General features: G+C 37.8%; 1 protein-coding gene across 30 annotated transcripts in view; it reads right to left on the reverse strand.

The window, feature by feature from the left end:
* Positions 1-24,656, reverse strand: part of ABI3BP (ABI family member 3 binding protein) — a 184,898-nt gene that overhangs the window by 14,207 nt on the left and 146,035 nt on the right. For all 30 annotated transcript variants that reach the window (XM_068907074.1, XM_068906917.1, XM_068907057.1 and 27 more), the window contains 5 exons: positions 22,681-22,791; positions 19,626-19,709; positions 17,782-17,850; positions 16,449-16,661; positions 10,270-10,381 (listed from right to left, as the gene is read on the reverse strand). In XM_068907074.1, coding sequence (XP_068763175.1) covers positions 10,270-10,381; positions 16,449-16,661; positions 17,782-17,850; positions 19,626-19,709; positions 22,681-22,791 — 589 coding nt within the window. The remainder of the gene's footprint in view (positions 1-10,269; positions 10,382-16,448; positions 16,662-17,781; positions 17,851-19,625; positions 19,710-22,680; positions 22,792-24,656) is intronic.

The raw sequence follows: 24,656 nt of genomic DNA on the forward strand, positions 1-24,656 counted from the left end.
CCACAGTGTTGGCTACAAGGAATGGGCAAAAACTGAGCAGGTGAAATACTTTTGTGGAAGTGGACTGGGTAGCTACAGGGAGTCAGAGGTAATGATCCAGGCATGTGTGAGTAGAGAAGATAAAGATCCTCCGTCATCATATCCGGATCTTACTCAAATATATAAGGATTTTTGCGAGTTGAATTTACATGCCTCCGTCAGCCAGAAAATCACAAGCTGGACAAGACAGTAGAGGGTTTTGAACAAAATGAAAATATTTTTGGTTATTTTTGTACAAATATATTGTCCTCAAGAGCTGGTATGTACTACTACGAGTTGCACCAGACAACATATAGTAGGAAACAGTCCTTTCCCCAAAAAATCTTAACTCTATGTTTGGACCCATCAATTCTCTAACTAAATGACCAAACAGGAACTGAAGGCTAAATTTTCCAAGCAGTGTTCTTCAACCTGTGGTGTAGGGACCACTGTGGTCTCTGCAAGAGATCAAACTGCAGTTGGCAAAATTTAAATAAATATCTAAAATCTGTGCATGCAGGTTTCAGCCCATGTAAACACATAAACAAAACTGGAGAAAAGTAAAAGGAGTATTCAAAGTTTAGCTTAATGGAGGATGCTCCACAGATAATTTTTTTTTAAAGACAATTAGGAGAACCTCCTATTAATTACATTAAAAAGCAAGACTTTTCAGTTAAAACATACAGTTTCCCAACTTTGTGCTATATGCTTTCACAGGTACAGAAACATTGCAGGCTCCTTTCCTCTGCCACATTCAAACCAGAAACAATAGCAGTGGCTGCAACAGTAGAAGAACAAGTAAGAACCACTTTCGGAGATAAAGAAAAGTAACTAGTCGACTGAAAATTGGAAGGGAGAGAAAGGAAAAGTTAGACTGAGGTCATGGTGTGATAGAGTTTACAAATCTAAATGAATACTGAAACCATGCTGTGGCTTTCTTCATAGAAAACCATATAAAGCCTCTCTGTTAGTGTGTCAGCTGGAAGATCTGAAAAACAAAAATAAAGTAGAGGAAAAAAAGATGAAATACTTGCGGCAGTCTTATCCGCTTCAACAAGAGCCACAAGGGAGGGAAAAAACTGCTCAGAGGTTCGAAAAAGTATGTGGGGCAAAGTTACTAAAGAGAAACAGGAAAGCTGTATAACGGTTTTCCCTCGTCTACATCTTAGCCAGCCTTGATAGTCACAAGAAACTGTAGTCTATATTCTGTCTTTATATATATGCACCTAAGATGCCAGGAACTCTGCCACCCAATATATGTAGCAATCTAACATCTCTCACACCTCTGACCTCTCTAAGAACGTCATTCTACAAACTTGGGAGAGACTAGGTCTCCCAAATCCTCTTGACAGCATAAAATACTAAAAGTCCTTGAGCAGATTAAATGGACTTGACTTCCAGTAATTATTGTGCAGAACAGATTTTTCCATCATAGAAAGTCAGTATTCCACATGGAACTTTGGCAGATATCGCAGTTCCTTCATTTTTTCAAATCATGCAAAAGGAGAAAATGTAAGATTGCAGAACTGAAAATAGGTGAAGAGAGATTTTCATCATAACCCTGAGGACCGGAACAGCTTAGTACAGTCCTGGGACTTCAGGTTAATTGCTGGGGAGATGCTGGTGCTTAGAGACAGAACTGTCTCTATTGATTTTCTCTGTCCATACAGTTTGTGCATAAATAGCAGGGTGACCACACCTAGCAAAGAAAATTAGGTTTAACTAAAGGGAACGCTTTCCTCAAAAGATAACGATGGGCTTGTTTGGAGAGCCTTTCTCCTAATCAGGTTCGAAGAAGGGCCAAGGGAAATGGGAACTGCTTTACCCATGAACCCTGATACCAACAGCAATATAGCACATATTTTGTAATAGAGAGTACACAAAAATGCGGCATTTTTTTCTATAATCCTTGCCTTCCTACCTTAATAGCACTGCCACTTCCACTGCAGTTCTCATCTCTTGACCCTTGCTGTTAACAGAAGCTAAGTTCTTTGCAACAGATTTTTTTTCTTGGGTGTGGATAGCACATTTAGGGTGCTAACTGCAATATTAGACAATATTAATTAAGCAATACTAGATAATGATATTAATAGCATAAGCAGGTAATTATGAATTAATGACTAGAATTCTACTGAAAGCTTTCAGCATCATTATACACTAAAGGTATGAAGACTCACTTGCTACGGCCTTTGAGTAAAATTACAATACTGTTTTTTTTCTGTTTCGTAACTTTTTAAAGACACATGAAAAAAACTTTTGAAGGAAACCATCTACCACACATTATAAAAACAGTTTGGTAAATGCATATATCCTACACACTTCACCTTTACATTACAGTGTATTTTTATTACATTTCCTGTTACTTATATTCCTCAAGAGAAATCATGGCTGGAAATTACTTTGCCATGGGACACAATCTAATCCAAAAGAGACTGCGCAAAATGTACTCAAAAAGTTGAAATCACTGGACTACTTAATCAGGCAAAGCATCAGAACCTAAAAGGAAGGTTTAAAAGCACAGGCTTTTTGTTTATTATTAGTATTTTTTCTTACTAAAAATCTTCACCAGCAGGCTGGTGGGACATATCCCCTATTTTAAGGGCTCCCTCAGTTGCCCCAGAGCTATTAGGCACATCTCTGGCTAATACAGTAGAACTGCATTCTCAGTATTTTCCTTTATTACCTTCCAGTTACTGCCAACACAAACATGCATGAGAACTGTGTTTAGCCATATGCAGATTCTTTTTTGAAGGCTTGTATAGAGATGAGTGTTGCAAAGTTTCCTGGCCACTAGTGATATGATCTCTGAACTTAATTGCCCTTAAACAAACCACCAGAATAAAAAAAGAAATGTATACCTCATTAAAAAAATACATTTCTAGATAGGGCATGGATACAGAAATAAGAACTACATGCTTTTGCAGAGGAGCCAGCAGAAATACTAGGCAAGGTCAAAATGATACTATATCAGATGATTGGAAGGCTAAATTGTCTTCAGTTTTAAGAATCAGAAAACTCCAAACTAATAAAAAAAAAACCCTAAAATTTATTTGAAAGCAAAGGAAAACAGAATTGGAAGTAAAAAAAAAAAGTAACATCTTCATTTAATACGGTAGGCTAGGTGAGGTCCATTAAAAAACTGTAGGGCACTGAAACTTATTTTAATGAAGGACAAGATGCACACCATCATTACTGTAGAGGGGACAGAACAAAGAAAATCATAACAAGCCCATTTCAATGTCAGACCTTCCAAGGTGTATTATAGACTACATCCTCAGAAAGAAATATTGGAAATTATGAATAATGACCTGACCTTATCCTTGACAAATTCACACGTGGAAAATTCTGCTTGAGTAGTATGATAGGAGAAGTTACTGAAATATTTTCTTGTTTAAGTGCAGTTTTCAATGTAAACCTAAGAATAGATAAGAGCCCAAAGAATGGAGTCCTGGGTGTTCCAGTGAACCTGGGGGAGGCACCTCTGAAAAGACACTCAAAAAACAAGAGACCTGTATGCTAAGTTAAATGGAATATTACAGGTCTCACCGCTCAGATGACTGCTTGGAAGCTGGACTGTGATTGCTTTGACAAAAATAATCACTCTTGCAGTTTGGCTTTGATTATTTTCCATGTGAAATAAATGGTGTGCTTTTCAAAAAAGTGTAACAGTGGTTTTCAGTATAAAAATCACAGAATTTCCATGTGGGAACAAAAAATTAAACACTTTTGTTCATATTAGAACATCCCTTTCTCTCATTTTTCTTTGTTAAGAAATTAATGACATTTGCATTAATGTGCAAAAACCCCCTCAGTCTGCAAATGGGAAAATGGGCAAAGCTAAGATTTATAAGATAAGAAACTACCCAAAAGATAAATTCATACAATAACGTAGGTCGGAGGGGACCTCTGGAGGTCACCTGGTCCGAAGCTCTGCTTATTGCTGGGCCAACTTAAAAGCGACACTAGGTTGCTCAGGTTAGAGATTACTGGATCAACAAGCTCAGTTATAGGGACTCGCTGCTTGAAAAATAACACAGTAAAAAATGAGCAGCCTAGAACTTGACTCAGCCTAACTGGAATAAAGGATGAATGGAGCTTGGCCATGTCACTCATTTAACAAGTGAAGGACTAATGGAAAGGTAAAGATAGCAAACACTACAGAAAAATTTGGGGTGTGATTCTGTATAATGGAGAACAGAGGGCTGAGTGATATGTCACCTGGATTTATGCTTTACAATTCTTGGAAATAAATACTGCAAAGGATAACAAAGGCTAAATGCAGTATGAAGTTATCATCAGTAGCTCCATATATGTGACTGCTAGACCACAGAAGTACATCTGTAAGAAGTGCTTAAGCAGAAGACATTAATAAAACAAGAGAAACTTTTCCTTTTCAAATACCAGTTTTATCCAATGTACTACCTGTATAAAGAGTATAAGCATCTAGCCCACATAGCATAATCACACTAAATGTTTTGAAAGATTTCAGGTAAAAGTTATCAAAAGCAAAATATTTGGCGAAATCAAATAGAATTCTAGAATATCTGGACCCAGATAGTAGATTAATACCAGACACCGTAGCAGTTTCAAGAACTTTAACTATCCAAATAATGGAATTGTACTTCCCAGGTTACTTCAACTATCACAAACTTTCAAAGATGCAATAGCGAAATACTGCAAAGCACCATGTTTGACAATTCTCCAAGTGAAAAAGAAAGCCAAAGCACTCACCCTATAAGGACAAACTCTTTAAATAAATGTGACATGTCAACTGTCAGGCATGTCTTACTATGAGAGAATGGGATAAATGCAATGTACCTGTTTCTTTGGCAAAAGACACAGGGATCTTAGCAGTCCAATAGACTGTACAGGAACCGTTAGAACATTTTGTTTTAGCAAGCTGTTGTGTTGAAAAGCAGCTGATTGTGCCCCACAATTTATTTAAAGGGAGCACCTCCTCACAGTCAGACAGATTTTCAAACCGATATTTTACTTTCATCTCAGAGTCTGGATGCCTTGCAATCATTTCAAGCCATTAAGAACATATAAAGCTGGCATATATATTACAAGGCATACAAGAGGAGCTGTTGTTTGACCGAACTCCTGGCACCAGCAGTTGGGGGAAACAAGTGACTACAAGCTATAGGTCATGAACTAATTTACTGTAAAAAAAAAGGTAATCGCACGGAGACTTCCAAAAGCTGTGAAGAAGGCCCAATTGCCCAGTTCTGAGCAGTCCAACACAGCACCCATGCTTACAGTTTCTTCATTTTACTGCCAAAACCTGGCATGAAACATTCTTCCCATCTCTGCGAACCAAGTCTTTAGTCTTTCCTGATAAAATCTCTCTTAAAAATTCACTTTTCTCATGATCCTCAAAGGCATTAATTCAGATCATACTGAAAATTCTGCTTAAACAACGTTCTCCCTGTACTAGGCTTCCTGAAAATTTACTTACACTACACTAACATGGCAAAGAACTTCTTTGGAGTGTGACAAGGGTCTATTTTGCCAAGCACTGCATAAAAACAAAATACAAATCTGCTTCTGCTCTAAGGACGTTGCATATGCCAAATAGAAAGGTCCAAGCGCTTTCTCACTGACTCTCCCAATGATCAGTTATCTAACCTCTCATTTCTCTATACTTCCATCTCCCGACTAATCCAAAGCCCAATTCAAACTGCATTACATGCTACCCTTTTCTCCCTCCTATGACTAACAAGATCTTTCATACAAAAATTGCCTTTATTTTGAAAATGCTTAGACGTTTTGACAAGTAATAGTAACTTGTTATGATGCATCTTTTTCTAGAGGATGATTCTCCTATTACAATATTTATTTTCTGTTCAGGAACAGAAGATGATAAGAAAGTCACTATTACAAGGAGTAAGGCAACTGTTTCATTACTAAAGTACTACTTCATATCAAGCAGCATACAGGACTATACACATATTGAGTCTGAAATTCTGTTACATCCCAAACTGAAGCAAATTGTAACAATTAAAAAGGCTGCAAAAGATCTCAAACCAAAGATTTTACATAATAATACACAGCTTTATTTGTTTATAAGCAGCTCTTACAAGTTCCTCTATGCCTATGAAAGTTCATTTTCATTTCCACGTTAACATGGAGAATCTTGATTTAAATCTTGCAGGAATATGTCAAGACCAAATACCCGATGATTCTACTGCAAATCAGAACACATTTTCTTTTTCAGCCAATATATTTTTTTCTCTGGATTTAGTCACTTTGCAGACAGCTAAACGGACACACAGACTACTACATGATAATTCTAAGTGTCAGACAAATTTGTATCCCATTTAACTTCCCTGTTTGTACTTACTGACAGTTGCAGTCACACGTGCAATTTTTCATGAGACACACTCTCTCATTGAGACTCTGCCTCCTTGACACAGTCCAAACGTCGTAAATCTTCAAAGTCTGTCCTTAGCTCCTAACCTTTAAAAGCTACCCTGTCAAAAGGCCACCTTGAAGGGAGAGAGGTGTCTGGCTTACTGCATAGCTTTTCAGAGATTTAGCAATGTGGTCTATTTCAAAGAAGAACTTAAAGCACAGAAGCAAACAAACAGCGTGACCTGGCAGGCTAGAGATGCACCCTGCTTCTCCCTTCTACTCCTTCTGCCTCTTCCACACTGAAGAGCTGTTTGTCTTGCTTCATCCCTGCAGAATCTGGGCAAATAACTTCTGGGCCAGGCACTAACATAGCCCGTCTGATTTACCTCAACAGGACAAAAGACCTTGGACAATGGGGCTACAGACCACCTTTGCCATGTACTGTTCCCCCAAGACTGTGTATCTGGAGAAGCACAGGCTTGAACTGCTGTAGGAATGATTCTTCTGCTTTAAATTTACCCATGAAGACTGAGATACCATAACCATAATCATTGTTATTGTTTTCGGGAAGTTTTCGTTTAGATCTGTCCAGTTTAGATCTGTCCTGAGCTATCTTCAGCTCTGGACACACTGAAACTTTAGAGCATCATATGGGATTTGCATGGGATCATCGATAGCTTCAGTAAAAGCTGGAAAAACTAGGCTCTCAAATTCAGCTTGTCAGCTTCTCTGAACTGTTTTAGGGCCAAGAGGTTCTTCCCTGGCTAATCCACCTTCTGCTACTGAGCCTCTCTCTTTCCATATACCCGCTGGTACTTCTGTAAGATGTCAGTCCCGTTCAACAGGAATTTCTTTTTCTTTTCCAAGTTTCTTTTCCAGCTCCACCTCCTCTACAGCTCTTTCCTTTAAGGCCAGTTATGGAAACTGCTTCTCATATTTAATGTATTATTTCATGAATCTGCAGATATTTCAGGGACTCTGTTAATAAACTAATTGAGCTGCATTTCATTGTCTCTCTCCATCTTATTTTCAGTTAGCTGTGACCACAGGTCCATTTTTTATTCTGGTGAGCAACCAGCTCCTGATAGACAGGAGACCTTTATTATGGATATATGCCATCTGTCAAACGGTAACAATTTCTTGTGCTTCTGCCAAAACTCTCAAGAGGTCCCAGAAATTAGGAAAACTACATTTAAGTTTAATTGAACACAGCCACTCTGAGAAGGACTCTACATCCTTTACATCCTGTGCAACTCAGGGAACGTGTACAGCTGCAATTTGTACTAACTAGATGTTTTCGATTCGGAGTTGACGGCCTCCTGAATCCAGCAAGACTTTGTCTTTCCCTTGGGGCAAGTGGAGGGTTGTTAAAACCAAAACCTCATCATAAAATGGGCAGAATCATTCCAAATTAAAGTTACAAAACATCTTACTGCTTCTGCATAGCTACTGCCCGCCTTATGTCCTTTCCAATGGTTCCTGCTGGGTCTGCCTGCCTCCATCTTGTTCCCCTTCTGAGCTAACAAACAGTAGTGTAAAAATGCCTTTCCTTTGGGTCATCTGGACATCAGCATCCAGGGCTTTACCTTCCTTCTGTGTCTTTCTACACTTAACCAATCTATCCCATTTCTGTCACCATATGTGACATGACCAACTTGAGTGTGTAACTCAAGGGGTCTCATTAATAAAATACAGTACTTTTCAGATTTATTTCAGAGCAGAACTTAAAACAAAAATGAAAACACAAATAGAATGGCCTGACAAGTTTAGCAGCACCTACTTCTTTCCTGCAGCTGATGCTCCAGAAATCCGTTGTTTTGCTGTCTAAGCCTCCTGTCTAAGCCTAACATACCCTAACTGCCTCTTAACAAAGCAGAAAAATGTAGCTGCAGTTCACCCTGCCACAAGCTACATGCCTTCAGAAAGTAACAGAGATATTCTTGATTTAATCCACAGCAATACATTCCCACCTTTTGAGTTTTGGAGTCTCCCAGAGAAGTTATTTTTGGGTACCACAAAACTACGCAGCTTTTCTTTTCCACAACCCTTCCCTGCCACTTTCTGCAACAGTTCCTCATCCTTCCTTCTAGGAGCTGTTGTAAACTCAGCTAGGCTCAATGCAGAATTTTGTGCCCTGTTGCCATTTAATAATAACAGTAGTAAAATTACTAAAAATTAGTAATAACAAGGGCCGTTTATCTGAAATGGAAAAATGCAGTTACCAAAGCTAAGTGGATGGTCTTACAGGAAAAAACAACATGACATTCACCAACTTTCTAATGCAATCAGTAAGCAACACTGAAACATAGGACAAGTGCTCTCTTCCCTGCTCTGCATCTTACCGTAGAAACAGAAAAAAGCATTCTTGATGAGATTTTTTTTTTTTTTAAATTCAATGATAATGCTTATTTGGGTTAGCTTCCTGAGACATACGCAATCAACTAGATTTCACGGACACGTTTAATTTGCTTGCTGCTTCAAGACACTGAAAGCAAGCTACATCTACAGGACAAATATATCCTTCCTCTCCACCGTGCAACACGACGGCCAAGCTTGTCACAGTGGCCTAACTTGCATTTGCAGTATTTGAATGACCATCCATGTAAATAGTCAAGGAGCCTAGGCCTATTCCGCTGAGTATCCTTCAACCCCAGAGACAACTGTCTTGATCTGATGTATCAAGTTAATATTTCTTTTCCCCAATTCCAGAGGTCAACCAAGAATTCAAAGTAAAAGCATCAGCATCAGTCTCAGGAGTAACTATTATAGGTGAGAGAAAACAGCAGACACCTGCTGGGTAAACTACCACAGGAAGAAAACTGCACAAACTTAGCCCAGAGTTTGCACTCTTAACTACTTGCTTTGCTAGAATATATGTTTTTATTTATCAATCAGTGCAGCTTTCTGAGAAAGCCGATCCATCCAAAGTAGCTGGAATTGTTAGACATTCTCACTGTGGAAATAGCAGATTAGCTGTATTCGCCCTCAGAAAAAAGAAAAACTTTCCTGAAAACAAATTAATGCAAGTTCTCTACTTGACTTGAACATCTGGAACCCATACAACAGAAGCTATACTAAAATTTTACCAATTTTGACCAAAGACAAAGACATCTGAAACCTATAATATCCGTGACTTCCACTGAGAACGCCTCTTCAGATATAGCTTCTAAATAATATTTTTGTGATCACAAATATTATGAACACTGGCTATATGTAGTTGATAACTGAGAACTAAACAATTAGGCATGCTAAATGAAATAAGTTGATGAAGGTTAACACTATGCCCACAGTTAGTCCTTGCAGGGTAGTTTGGTCGATAGGGTGTCTTAAGAAATTAGTTGGAGAAAGCTGGTTGTTACGAATCACATTGTTTCTACTTATCTTCAAGTACAGTATTTTAACAATGATCAGAGAACTGGTATGAAGAGAGTTTGATTTAAAATATATTTTCAAATTGGACAAATACACACCTTCCACCTAATCCCACCTTGCCACAAGAAAAGAACAGTATAGGATGGATAAAAACATATCCTAGAAAGGGACTATTGAATTCTATAAGGGTTCACAGCAACTTCTGCAAAATCCTCTTAGTTCTTCATCTGCTAAATTCTTCAAGAGATTTGATAAAAAGCAGCAGGCTTCTTTACATTTAACTATTAATCTTTCTGACAGAACATGCTACTTTTGCAATCTGTCCAAACCATACATACTCTTGGAAATTTCCTGAAGATTCCTCAGATGTGTCTTATCTGCTGACTTAAAACAAAGCATACCTTTTTCCTATCAGAATAGGATGAAAACCAAATGGGTTTTATATGTATCTTTTCATTTGAAGTGTGAGTTAAAGCTTAAGTCTGAGTTAGTTGGATTAACTTAGAAAATTTTTTATTTAATTACCTTGTGTCAGGTTTTAGGTTTTCCACGGTGGAATGGGTCTGATTTGTAGTGATAATCGATTGCTCCTTTTCACCATCACTTGCTCCATTTTCAGTTGACACAACCTCATACTCTGGAAAATTACAGTAAAGAGAAACTTGTTTAAATAACAGCTCCCACTTCGGCATCTTCTCCATTGCTCTCGCTCTTTTCATTTGATTTCCTCTCCTACTGTTTAAGAAGTCATATGAACACCTTGTATATGAACAAGTCTGAATATTAGTGTTTTAAAATGGTTAGGAAAACTCCTTAGATATACAATTCCAGAGTGCCTAGCCCCTCATCTTTCTTCACAATTCAATTACAGAAAAGAGGAAACACCTCACCTCTGCTCAAAGGTAGATTAGACACAAAATTCTGAACACAAATAGGCCTAAGTATTCTGCAGTCTGAACAAAGAGGTATCAGAGATGAAAGTACAATTTCTAAATAGCTTATACTGTGTGATTAGCTTGAAAGAAGACACGATTTTTTTTTAAGATTTCCACAGGAAACTGCCCAACATTTAACTCTGATTGTGCACATGTGGCGAATTAAGGAATCTGCCAGTTTGCAATCAAATAACTTTGTTTAACTTCATTTCTGTTGTAGTTACGTGTCTTCTCGAGGCTTATTAATTTCTTTTCCTCTCACGCTATATAGCTTCCTTCTGCTATGTAATCCAGCTTTGAATAGAATGGCCATTAAAAACATGAAACTCTGCACAGACTTTGCTTTATAGTACTTTGTAACACTGGCCCCAAATATTGATCAATGAGCTTACGTTTCATTAAATGTCTTTAAGCTGCATCTTTCCTAAATGCTTCTAGCATTGGTTTTAACTAGTCTATGAATATGAAAGAAAAATAACAACAATGATTAGATTTACATACAATTCTGTAACGCGTTATCCATGACAAACTGTAGTTAAATCCAGCACTCTGTCATCCCAGAAGGAAAAGCTGCTATGTTAAAGTTTAACGTCATCGGTATTTTGTTTGAAATTTACTACAGTTGGTATCTATAAACTAAAGCAAATCTTAAATAGAAGTGGTTTTATTATAGGCATTGCACCATGCAGCTTTCCTTTTTATTTACTCGAAGTCCTTGGAAGCGAAATAGAAGTTTTGCTGGCAAATCGGCTGAACTGAATAAGGGAAAAGAGTGACCCCCTCCTCCCCACCAAAGATCTGCCTGTGTAAATAACAAGACTTCTAGAATGTATGACATCTGAATTTAAAGTCTTGAGAGTTCACATATCCTAATTTTTATAAATATCTATTCTTCAAGTTTTGGTGACATTAATACACCTTCCAATGAAGATCAGCGTGTCCTGCACATTTTGCATGCTATAAAAATTCTACATTTTTCCCCTTCCACAACTTTAGATGAAGTTATGGTAAGGATTCTTTTAAGTTATCCTTTTGGTATAGTAAATGTTGCAATTTTAAACAATGTATTTATCAACATTACAGTTTTAAATATATGATTTAATGATATATAATAATAACCATATCCTATTTAGCCAATATTTATGCAAATTAAGTTATACTATGGCCACTTAGATAATACTTGGCACTAGCAGACTCTTGCCAAGGCGGAATTTCTACAAATATTATCTACTCTTATGAACAGTCTTACCAGGTGACTGAGAATAAAACCAAAAGCTCTGCCTAAGCAACAGCAGTGCGCAACACCACCACAAAGAGAAAGTACTCTTTCAGACTAGCCTCATCAGAAGAAACACTAACCTTCATCCGTTAGAACACAACGTGTATTAAGTCCCTGAAATATCAAGGTTAAAAATTTTTAAACGTTCAGGAACGTGAATTGTCAAGTCAATATATGCAATATATATGGTGAACTCTTACAGTATCACTGGAGCAATGGAACAACTCAGTGAATCCCTCATTCTCCACACAAAGTGGATTTATTTTGTGAGCCACATACATAGTGTATCTACATTAACTTGAAGTTATAGTGTGGCTTCCCCATAGGGAACCAAGGAAGAAGGTGCTGTATAGTTTGTCTTCCTGGCTGTGTAAGAACTAGCTAGTTAGATGGCCAAATTCAAAGGCTCAAATTCAACTGGGAAATTATGGTGCCCCTAAAGCTCTTTGTAACTGATCCTGTGGTGAAGGTTACTGCTTTCACAGCTAATTTAGTGGAGGCATGTAAAATACCTTATTTATATCTCTTAAAAATCTACTGACATCGTTTAAGCAGCATTTATTGGGCAGTTAAGCTGATCAGTTTTGAGATGTCCTGAACTCTGTGAAGACAACGGAGATTGAGGAAACACGATGCTTTCCAAGATCAAGGCCAGACATCAACTCAAAACATTTCTGGATCATCCCTGTGGGTTGGAAACCATTGGTGATCTTGTTATGTTCCGAGTGAAGTCCTCAAGGGAGGAAATTCATAGCATTTTATGCTCTCCCGAAGTCCTAACTCTATCTCTCATCTCTGTAGTTACATCAGCCTTCTTTCTTTAAACGAGTAGAAGCAAGTACTGCAGACTGGGAGATGTAATATCTAGTGGAAATTGGAGCATACACAGAAGCACTCGGCTAGTATCTTTAGTTGGTTATGCCTGTGTATCAGTTCATTCAAAGAATTTGCAGTTTTAGCATCTGAAGAGAGGAAACAAACTGCTCCAAAAACATAGTTGCCAACTGGAACCAGGAGGAACCAGATGAAAATGGAATTTCCACTCAAGTTATTTGAATCTGTTTGTTGAAACTGGCACACAAAGGTACAGGTCAGCCTGTGTCTGCTCAGATACAACTAAACCCACAGCCGAAACTGTAGCCACTCAGCTGTAGACAGTGAAATTAGTAATTTGAAAATAAACAATTCCCCAAGGTACTAATTTTGACCACTATTCAGTGAAGACCGACTTACACCTTTACTGCCAGCAAGCAATGACCCTTCTTTCCCTCGTCTTTCCCCCATGGCTGTGCTTTTGTGGAGATTTCTTGTTTCACTGGGATATTCCATAAAGCACAAACCATGATTTGAAAAGAGAAATAACATCAGATATTTCAGAAGACATTCATTCCCCCCTGCCCCCAGCAAGCATAACCCTGTTCAAGACACGATCCCTAGCAGGCAACCTCCTCCCCCACTCCTAATTACCTCTTTTAAAAAACACATGGGGTATATATTGCTGAATTTCCTTTCTTCATGAAGAAATTCACAACCTCCCCATTCCCTCTCCTTTCCTCTTTCTAAAAATTGACTATAAAACCAAATGTAGCTTTGCTAATTGTAAGCTAGCAAAGGAGGAGAAAATTTTCAAAGAACATCTGCAATAAGCATTTAGATGGACAGCACAATGGAATAACGCATTAAGGCCAAAGAGAAATAGACTCACCTATGAACAGTTACAACATGTCTAGAAAACTCTATTTTTTCCCCTATTTTTTCCCATGATACTTTCAAGTTTTTAATTAAAAGCTGGCAAATCACAGGGTGGTGGTATAATTTTTTTTTAGTTCTCAATGCAAGCAGACTCGTTTGTTGTCTACAGAAAAGATAACACATCACCTCCACTGGAATTCAGTGTTAAAAAAGAATGCTTGCTGGACTCAGATCCTCTCTCCTACCAGCTGTAGGAGATGTGCATGTAAATACATACAAACATACACACTAATTGAGATAACATACAGACCTTGATTGTGAAACTCTGACTTTTTTTGCACTCTTGATCACTGTTTTGGTTGTTTGTCATACCCTTCCATTAGAATTCTGTTTTTAAAATACCCAATATGATGAATACCCGTGCAACATATTTGCTAAAAGTCACCCAAAGTAGCCTTTAAAAAAAAAAGGGCTCAAAAAATTACGTTGCTTTTTGTTTCTTCAGTTCTTTCCATCTGAAACTGGGTGTTAAAAAGAAAAATCTGATGCCCCAATCAGAAGACTGAAAAAACATGGAAAAAAATACAAAAATAAGAATAGATGACTGAAAACTTGATTTAAGTCTGTCTAAACAAATAATATCACACTGGTGCCAATATGAAGTAAACACTGTTTTCAGAAAATGTGATTGAATGTCTTCTCTTGAATTCTGAAGGTGGTGTTGGATGAGTCATTAAATGAGTAATTTTTTGAATTTAGGAGGACGAAGAGTACTAGCTCAATGAGAGCATCTTTAAGTCTTACAATTTATAAACATTTTATATTACACATATCGAAGAAAAGAATAAAGATAGTATTTAGGAGAAAGCTGTTGCCTTTATATAAGACCTTTGGAGGGAATAGTAAAGAACAGTTTATCTTAGTGAAACAATACTAGCATTATTCACATATTCTGCATATGATTTTCATCTTTTTTCAGGAATCAGTGTAGGGGTTTCAAAAACAGTCTTGTTGAAGAAAAGAGGGCATAAACTTCAGGGAAAGTTAACTATCACAAATGCTGATTTCAACTGAACAGAGTGAGGGTTTCTACCTAAAGACTCAGAAAAAACACAATATCGCTTGCTGCACAGATCACAACATGCATTGAAAAAGAAAGAAAAGAAACACTATCAGAAGGCAACAGGGCCTTGTTTTCACCACTAGACACTGCATGTTGACAGCTTTATCAGCTATAGTGGAAATGTTTTTCTCTTTTTGCAATACAAATGGTTGTGCTACAATGGGCTCATTAACATGTTCAAGAAGAACAACAGCTCCGCTCCCAGGAAAACATGCAGACAATCTGATCACATCCAGGTAAAGACTGGTCAGTGGAGGCTGTCACAAAATGACAACAGCAACAAAGTATCCCCTGAATAAGAAAGGCTTTGCAGGACTGCCCGAGATGGGGAGTGTTCACAAAGAGCCTATCCTCAGCCTAATTCTAAGGCTAAGAACAGGCTCACATTTCTTCCACCGTGAAGCACATCATGGAAGCTTTAACTCAGGTAGTCATTCTTCTTTCTTGTTGGTACTGTATCAGTCTATAACCTATTGTTTCCCCCTTAATATTAAATTAGCAGCAGAGCCAACTTTCTTCCATCATCTTTTCTAGAAAAAAAGCGTGCAGGCTAATTTTTGTTTCCAGTGTCCCTTTGAGTTTGCATTTATTCTTTTCCTAAAACCGAGCAAGAAAGAATGGAGGCAGAATCTAGTAATTCTTTCTAGAAAGTCACAGGAGGAATAATTTGGGGAAGAGAGCGGCCTTGCTTGTGACGGTCACCTAATTAGACCCCTGCACTGAAATCTCTCATGAAGTGCATATGCAGCAACATCTGAAAACATCTGACTTGTATGCTAAAGTGAATGATAATGATCAAGTCTTACTCCTCACATTTCCTAGTCGTACATGTTCTGCCCACTTGTAATGCAACATACAGCAAAATTTGTTTGGCCACAGCTAGTGATTTTGCAAATTAAAGTTTTATTTAATGTCTCTGGTAAAAACGGAAGCCATTTTCCTGACAATACAGAAGAACCATAATTTGCAGATGTTACAATTTCACTGTTCAGTTCTGGCATACTTCTACGGATATATGCAAGAAGGCAGAAAAAATATGAACGGTCTTCTTGCATGCTTCCCTGTCTGCATACTCATGCATGACTAGGAAGGATTTACTCTCAATATAAAAACCCTCCTTTGGAAATGTACAAGCCAAACAGATTCTTTTAACTTATAGGACGTGGTGTCCTTATGCTGGGTACAGCAGGTGCTATGCTGGCAAAGTTCTACTGACTTACTGGACGGATGTAAGCTTTCATTAAGTCCTGCCACTGATCAACATCATCCTCAAGACAAATATGGTTGCGTCATGTGTATGGGTCTGCATAATAAAGATCACTGTCACATTGCTGGAACTTCTTGACTAGATCTTACCAGGGAGGCTGTAGGTTTTTGGTTACCTATAGTACATAGGGAAGGCAGAAATTAAGAGATGATAAGAGTCACAGCTCTTAAGTATCTTTTTGTGTCATCATGGACACCAATGATACAACTGTGAAAAACTCCAGTCCTAATCTGGCAGCATTTTCTTATCCACACTGGAGTCGATAGTAACACGGAAAAAAAGAACTGGAGTACAAGACTCCCTTTGGATAGTCATATTTCACATACAACATAAAGCCAGTGTCATTCAAAGTAAAAATAAGCTGAAAATATTGCATTCTGATATAACGAATAAAGAAATCAAACTGACCAGTAACAGTGTCATTGTCTGGTTTTTCCCAGTCCAATATGACGAAAGTTGGGCAGCCCTCAACAGTCACCACTGTGAGGTTGGTTGGAGGGTTTTGTGGAGGACGAGTAGCTTCTTCCTTGCTGCCACCTTCTTCTTGAGGGAAGTGTTCAAGGGAGCTTGTGATAGAACAAGGCACATCCTCATCTTTCTTCATGTACTTGACATGAGGGGCTAAGAGCAATAGAAAAGAGCTGTTACTCAGTACAGAGTGTTCTGACAAAACACGGATACTTTTTGTCCACTGTTGCTAGATGTGGAATCTGCATTCCCTTCACACTTTTCCCATTGGCACCACTGATGAAATATCACTGTGCAGACACTAGCGGGCGATACGCACTATTAAACAATTTGAAAGAATTACCTTCTCTTATAAAACAGGACAACTAACTTTACTCTTTCTATAGTAAAATGACACCACAATTCCATTTGCAGCTTTTGGGTGCCATGCTAATACATCACTTTGTTTCACCAGAAGGAGTAACAAGTTTAGCCCAGAATCATTCTACCATTAAACTCGCAGTTTTGAAATTGACTGTCAGAATCTCAACCATTGTCAGCGGTGAAGGATCAAACCTTGAAATAAACCTTCTGGGGCAAACGTCTTGCACTCTGCATCAATATTAGGAAAAGAAGATTACTGAAGACAAATACATTCATTTTAAAATTCAAACTATTATTAGATGTAAATAATAAATTCCTGTAAGATGACCAAACTGATTGACAAAAACTGACAAGCCTTTTGGTCCAAAAACACTTCTTCCTGTCATCTCACCTCACTAAAGCTCTCTAAATTACCACAATATCAAGACTACTTTATTATTTAGTCTACTATATATTACTGTATTACTAGACTATCTGAATATGCACAGCTTGGAATGAAGGATGAAGCATGTATGATGGGACATTCTGCACGGTGAGATGCGCAGGTATTGCAGGCAACATCTCTCCAGGCATGCTTACACAGGAATGTTTTCATTGGGTTTCATGGAATGAGAACAGTGTGCAGTTGTATCACTATTGCCACACATGAACAACCGCAAGATGTTTACCTGCTGAACTGTAAACCAAGTAATGGTAGCAGGAAAGGAAAGAGAAGAGAATTTAAGTATAATTTAGTAAAGAATATGCTCATGGTCCACCCCACAGCCCTTTCATCTGACCCTGAAATGCAAGTGAATCACATGATGCTTTGGCCTTAGAAGAACCAAGTAAGATACATAATTTTAATGCAAGCCAGGTCAGTCTTCATATATTCCCCCAAATGCAAATACTGCAGCTATTAAAATCATACCTTGGTATCTTGGTTTGCCTGATGAATCAGTTTCTGATGTAGGACTGGAGCTGAAGACAGTTGCATCAACTGTGGGAGACAAAATTACAATACAATTTGCACTAAGTGTGCGTTTTCAGTGTTAGAATTGCAGTATCTCACAGTTAATTTGGCATTTTTTATTGCCTGAAAAGCTCCTCTATGGTACACCTTTGGTGCCAGATTTGTTTTTTCCTTTTAAGGACAGCATTTTGTCTGTGTTGCTAAACAAACCCTTTACTTACCTGCTAATATAAAGACAGTCATAATCAGAAGATGCAGTTCAAGACTGCTGCTGGATTCAATTCATGCAATATATGCAAAGTGCTCTTCAGACCTTTTAAAATCTTTTTGCACTGTACTGACTGTCTAGCTTGGGGTCTGGTTCATGCTCAGAAAATATATAACACTACTATGAGGGCATGCAAACTTCCCCAAAAATAGCAACCAGGACATGGCAAACTGTCTTCAGAAAGTACAGCTCCAGGATTTGAAGGAAACCAAATGCAAATATGCTGATGAATAGAAATGTGCTAAAGCAGTCAAGGCTCATGACATCAACCTTGTGGTAAACAGCCATTGTACCGAACACAATCTTCTTTTGCATACAAACACTCTCCCCGACAGAATTTAGAGCTATTACAATGCAAAGTCATCCAGTATCACAATTCACGTGGCAAATCTGAAGGTATTTGACAAAATAATGCGTTTTTGTTCAAGAAAAGCATTTTGCATGTCTCCTTTTTCCTATCAAGCTCCTAAAAGTGTATTATGCAATATTACTGCTTCATGCTGTTCCTGTTGAATGTGACTCAGGAATTGGCACATTTTGGGTGCCATTTTATTCTTTAAAAAAATTATTTCTGTCAAAAATCATCTTGTGCCTAGTTGCTTGTCACAGATGGAAAAATGCACGTATATACTTGAGAAGAAGAGACAGCTTTGTAATCATTTAATCGAACTTTTATCTTCTGGTCAAATGAAGCAATAAACTGCAGCATCTGTGTGTGAACTTTTGGGAAGACCTCAATGGATGGGACACGCCATAAATTCACAGCAATCATTTTTGTAAATCTAGCATCCAGTTTGCTTTACTGAGCAGCAAGGGTCACAGTAAATTCAGAACATTACGAGAGTTTCAGTGTTACTATAAATTGAGCAAAATTAACATCAGCATCATTTATGACAATATACCGAAACCTGCATATTTTGGCTCAAAAGCACACTTTCCCCTCAGCCCTTCTCTGTACGCCACTTTGAAGAGATTTAGATCTTAACTTGTAGCTTACTCTTAATTTTACAGAGGATTAAGTACCAACTAACCACCATGTGGTTACTACATTGTTTTTTTCTGTCTGAATAATGGGCAGGTTAATCAGGTAGCTGGGTGAATATATACAACATGAAAAAACCATCTTGAGCACTGCCAGTGACTGTCAAGTAATACTTTGACTTGAATTTATGTCCTATGCAAAATGAAACGTTCAGGAAAGGAAGTCCCTTATGTGCTACCTTCACTGATTTAAAGTAGCCACTGAATAGTACTGAAAGCCAACTAAGCATATATCGATTTCTAGGAAGATGGAAGGGCCGATTATACGATCTCATTTACAAGGATGTGTATCAGAAGACAGCTGGAGGAATTCAGTCAGTTTACAGAAGTCACAAGGTGGCACTGGGAGAAATCAGAATCACCCCACACACAGTTCTTCAATACATAGTGCATTGATATAGTTTAGGGAAGGCAAACAAGAGAAAACAAAGGAATTACAGGAAACCTTAATATTCATGTAAAAAAAAGAAATATAAATACGTAATATGCTCACCATAATAATCTGGAGTTGCAGAAGCTGTTGGTGTCTTATATGGTGCTCCTGTCTTCACAAGTGTTGTTGGTCCAGCAGGTTTAGCTACAGTAGCGACAAGAGAAGGAGGAGCTTGTGGCAACAAGGCACTGACTATTTTAAAGAGTGAAACAGCTTTTCTAACAGAACTCAGATTTCTGAAAGCTACTTCATGGGACAAGTGGGACCACGAATTAAGGAGGAAAGCATGTATTTTCATTCCAAATATACTGTTTCGTCAATACATATACAACAGTTTCCAGTTGGATTTAGGAAAGTTCCTATTTGTCCTCATCGCCTAAATTACCTTCTCCTTCCTTCTAGGAAGGAAATTCTTTGCTACTTGGAGTTTGTCTTTGAAGGCCTCAATCAGTCAGAACGTGACCTAGCTATAAGGCAGGGAACCATCCTATGCAGGCTGGTAAAGGGACACAAATGACCAAGGTAACATCCCTTCACAAAATATATGACAGAAGAGCTGAAGCCAGCATCTGAAACTTGGATTCTTCCACTCAAGTACAGCTAAGATCCTTTCATTTCCACTCTCAATATAGCATGTATATTAGCAAGGCTAGAGGAAGAATACAGATACTGAGAAACAGAGTTGTTAACTGTGGTGCAGATTAGCAGTTTAACCATCTTTGCAGTCTTTGGAACTTCTACTGAACAACTTTAGAGGCACTTCAAACACACATAAGAAACATGCAATAAAGTATAACAACTTCAACATTTATAATGCCACAAGCCCCAATGGAAAAAGGGTTTTTTCTGATCTCTTCTGTAGCAAGCACCATTAGTTTTGACAAAACTGCTTGCTAGAGGCAACATGCGCTCCCGTAATTAAAAATCTATTTTAAAAATGATTTTAGATTACATGACATTGTTTTTAATAGTCCGGTAGTATCAACTAACAATAAAAGTAAGTTTCTAAGATATACACAAACCACAGTAAAGGGTCTTGACGGTTTTCAAAACCGGCGTAGAAACACCAAGAACTACACACACCAAATCTGAAGATACTCTCAAGCAACCACCGCATGACTACTAAGTCTCACTCTTCAAAAGCTGAAAACTACATAATATAGTCATCTTCCCTGCATAGATTACATCTAGGAACATGGTGACTGAACAGGCAGAATTTTGATGAACCAGGTCAAAAGCAAATATGGAGGGTAGGAATAAAAGTGGAAATTTATTAAGATTCTCACTTGAGTCCAGTTTCACAAAAGTTTTAGAACTGAAGACTTATTTCCTTTTTTTTTCCTCCACTCAGGAGACTTCTAATGTCTGCTTATAAACCTTCCCATAATACTCATCTAGTGGATAAGTAAGAAAGATATAAGTAAGAAATTAATCATAGTGTTAACGAGAAATAGAAATAGGACAAAGTTTTATAAAAGTAAAATTCCAAGAGGAACATTGAGGCAAATTTTTCCTGTCAAGGTTGTGGAACAGTCTCTCCAGGGAATTAGTAGAAGCTCAGTTATGATGTTTAAAACTAAGTTGGATAGAACACTAGGAAATACAGAAGGAAAATCTGCAACTGGCCCTACAAGGAAGGATCAGATCATCTAACCAATTTATTCCATCTTGAATATCTAGGAACGTATGGTAACTGCTGATTACCACATAAACTGGCCTCTAGTGCATGGGTGGAAGAAATTTCAAAATGCTTGTAGGTTAATTAGAGACTTAATGGAGAAAATTAACTCCATTACAGCAAAAGAAAATGCATCAGGTCAATTTTTGCTGTGTGCCACAGCTTAAGACTGACCATGCCTTGTATTTCTGCCATAACTATTACTAAGGAAACACCACCAGCCAACAGTAAGCATGGGCACAACATTTCTATCTTGGCTCCGCTCTTGAGTAAATGTGCAGCTTGTTTCAGCCAGCTTTGAGAGTCTTGCTTCTGATCTGCTACACAGAATACTGAAGATTTATTTAGGTCCCAACAGAGCCAGCACAAAGACTAGTCACTAGGATAAGCTTTCTCACAAGGGTGTCTGCAGAAGTAGAGAGGGACCAGCTTTTGTGTAGATGGGCGAAGGAGGGAGAGGACAAAAGGAGCTATGTTCTCCTGCAGGATTCAAACAGAAAGGCGGTTTTTGCTCTCAAGAGTATGCAGAAAAAATTTACAACTCCCTGCCTTAATAGCACACAAGGCCCCGAATGAGACAAGCCAAAAAAGGATACAAGAAATAAAGCAGCCAATAAAGCAGGAATAAAGAGCCAAGACCTCTATACTCCCAGTGGTCTATGGAGATTACTGTGGAGAGAGGAGTATTTCTCATGATGCTAAGCATAATGAGATGATGGTTTCTGACTATCTGGAACAATGCTAACCTGTGGATTCTAATATGCAGACAAAACATATGTAAGGATACTGAGTATTAGCTTCAAGATCACATTAAAATAAAATCAGAAACGTGAAATATTCGGGGTATTCTTTTACTGATACCAAGGAGCAGAAACATTGTAGCACATTAATGAAGCTAAACTGCTCTTTTCACATGCTCAGCTCACTCTACCTCACAGTGCCGTTAGTTTTCTGGATGTTATTAACTCAAGTTATTTGCAGTGGTTAATGGATGTGCCATATATATGGGACAAAGTTCCCTTAAGAAATACCCACAGCTGCTTACGAGATGTGGGTCTTTATTGAAGCATGATATCAGATATCTCCCATCCAACACATACATGAAGTAAAACGCAAATACTATTAGTTAACATGAAATGCTCTTAAGGTAGACCTTCTTAAAGGAAACCTTGGCATGACTTGCATTGTGTTACTTTGCTTTCAGCTATCTTACTGGGGATGATTTTAACATAACCAGGTTAAGAAAGCAAAAGAAAAACAGAATTTGTGAATGAAGAACAAAAGATATAAGGCATGTACATTCCAGAAGATTAGCTTCTGCAGAGATCACATGTGGTTACAGAACCTACAAAACAAAATTCTCCTGTATACAGCTAAGCAGTTCAGTATCCCATACAACCACAACATCATATATGTACGCTGAAGAGGCTGAGATACCTGGACTCCCTGGTTTACCCGTCACTGTGTTTGGAGGCAGAGGTTTTCTTCGCATTTGTGTGGGCTTGACAGGAGGTACAGGAGGACGGTGAGGGCCAGGTGATATAGTTACTGAACGATATCACAAAAAAGTGGTGTTAATTATTTAACCTCAAACGACATAAAATCAGAAACCCACTACAAGCTATATTTCGACTTCTCAAACAATGATTCATATCTGATTTAATACTAAAAGCAGAGAGGTGAAGTAAGAAGCTCAAATGAGTTGTGTTTTTTGCCTTAAAGTTCTTTGGGAAACGTGCACTATTGAGCTTTAAACCAACCTTAAGTTGAAAAAAAAGTAGCTTCTTTAGGATGTCTTACAGGTGCTCCCTCTTGTCAACTTAAATTTTTGACAGTCCTCCCACAGTAAACACCACCTCAGTGTATTTCGAAACATTTTCAGTGTCCTACTCACAACATTCACAATCTTTTTTACTTTCTAACTGGAAAAAAATAGTCACTCTCAGCTCGAAGCAAAAGATCTAGCAAAAGGGAAATTACAGTTAGAGATATGTTATCCTATACCACTCAAAACTGAAAAACAAAAAAGTCACTGTCAGTTTATATGCGGACATGGCTAGAAAGAGTTATCGTGCAGAAACTCCTCAAGCAACTGGCCAGGCTCTTTTAACGCACAGCTCCAGCTAACTTCTATTAAAGTTTATCTGGTAATGTAATTTGACTGAGAAGTCTGAAAGGGAAGCCTAAGTCAGTTAATTCATACTTACAGAACCTTTTCCTTTACTTTCCAGGCAATTACAAAGGATTATATTATGCCAAGGAAATGCAAAGGAAAAGATTTTTCTTCCACTATTCATCTTTGCACTTCTCTCCTTTGAAAAAAATAGGAGACATATATAACATGTTTACATAATAAAAGACTGTTTCTACTTAACAGGAAAAAATCTTCAAGGATAATATAATTCTTATAACTCTGCTAGTGTACAGAGAGTACTTCAAACCCTATTTCTCAGACCCTAGTTAATGTTGTAAATAGAGTGACTGTGACCAAGAAGGGAGCAGATTCAAAGACTCATTTGGGAAAGTCTTTTCAGAAATACTTACAACATATAAGCAGTAACATCTCCATCCTTCTCTGTTCCTCTCTCCTTTTGGACTTATGTGGTCATTTATAAAGCACAACGAGTTTATCCCCCAAATCAAGAGAGGAAACAATTGTGTATCTTCTTCAGGAAGATTTAACAGTTTTGAAAATAACATTTTTAAGTTTTACATTAATTTTTAATACCTAGATACAGATGATTAAAAAAGGCTTAAAGACCTGAAAAAGGATCAACATTTTTGTAGTTGTAAGTCATTATATCCTAGACTTTACTACACAGTACCATTTATGATTAATACACTCTCTCCTCCCACCCTATCGGTAGGGAATGGAATTGTCTGAGGTATTTATGGGGTAAACTATGCAAGCTCTGCCTTGTCAATGGTTCCTACTGTACCTTCTGAACAATACAACCACAATAATAGATGCAAGCCAAAATATCACATTCAGTGGATTGTGTTATAGTTGGATCTACTGTACTGCACTTCGGAAAAACAAGAAACCCTGTCCTTCCCTTCTACTACTTCTACAATAGTTTGGGAGATGGTCTGTGATGATGCCAAATCTAATTAACCATGTGTAAAGACTGCATTTGTAAGCTAAAGAATTTAGGGATTTTGTGATAGTCTAGCTTCTTACTAGGATAGCTTTATGGCAAACTACCAGGATTTATTTACTCTCAATCTTTCTTTATGGACTAGGAATGTATTTCCTTGACTCTACCACTCTCCACAAAAAAGGAGGGTGCACAGCCTCTTAGACTAGACTCCTAACGTGTCAAGGTTAATTCCTCTGTGCTCTAACATATCTTTTTTGTATCTCATAAAAGGCATAAATGTCACAGCATTTCAGGCAACACACTTGAAGTTCA

This window comes from Struthio camelus, chromosome 1, assembly GCF_040807025.1.
Source record: "Struthio camelus isolate bStrCam1 chromosome 1, bStrCam1.hap1, whole genome shotgun sequence".
Lineage (NCBI taxonomy): Eukaryota > Metazoa > Chordata > Aves > Struthioniformes > Struthionidae > Struthio > Struthio camelus.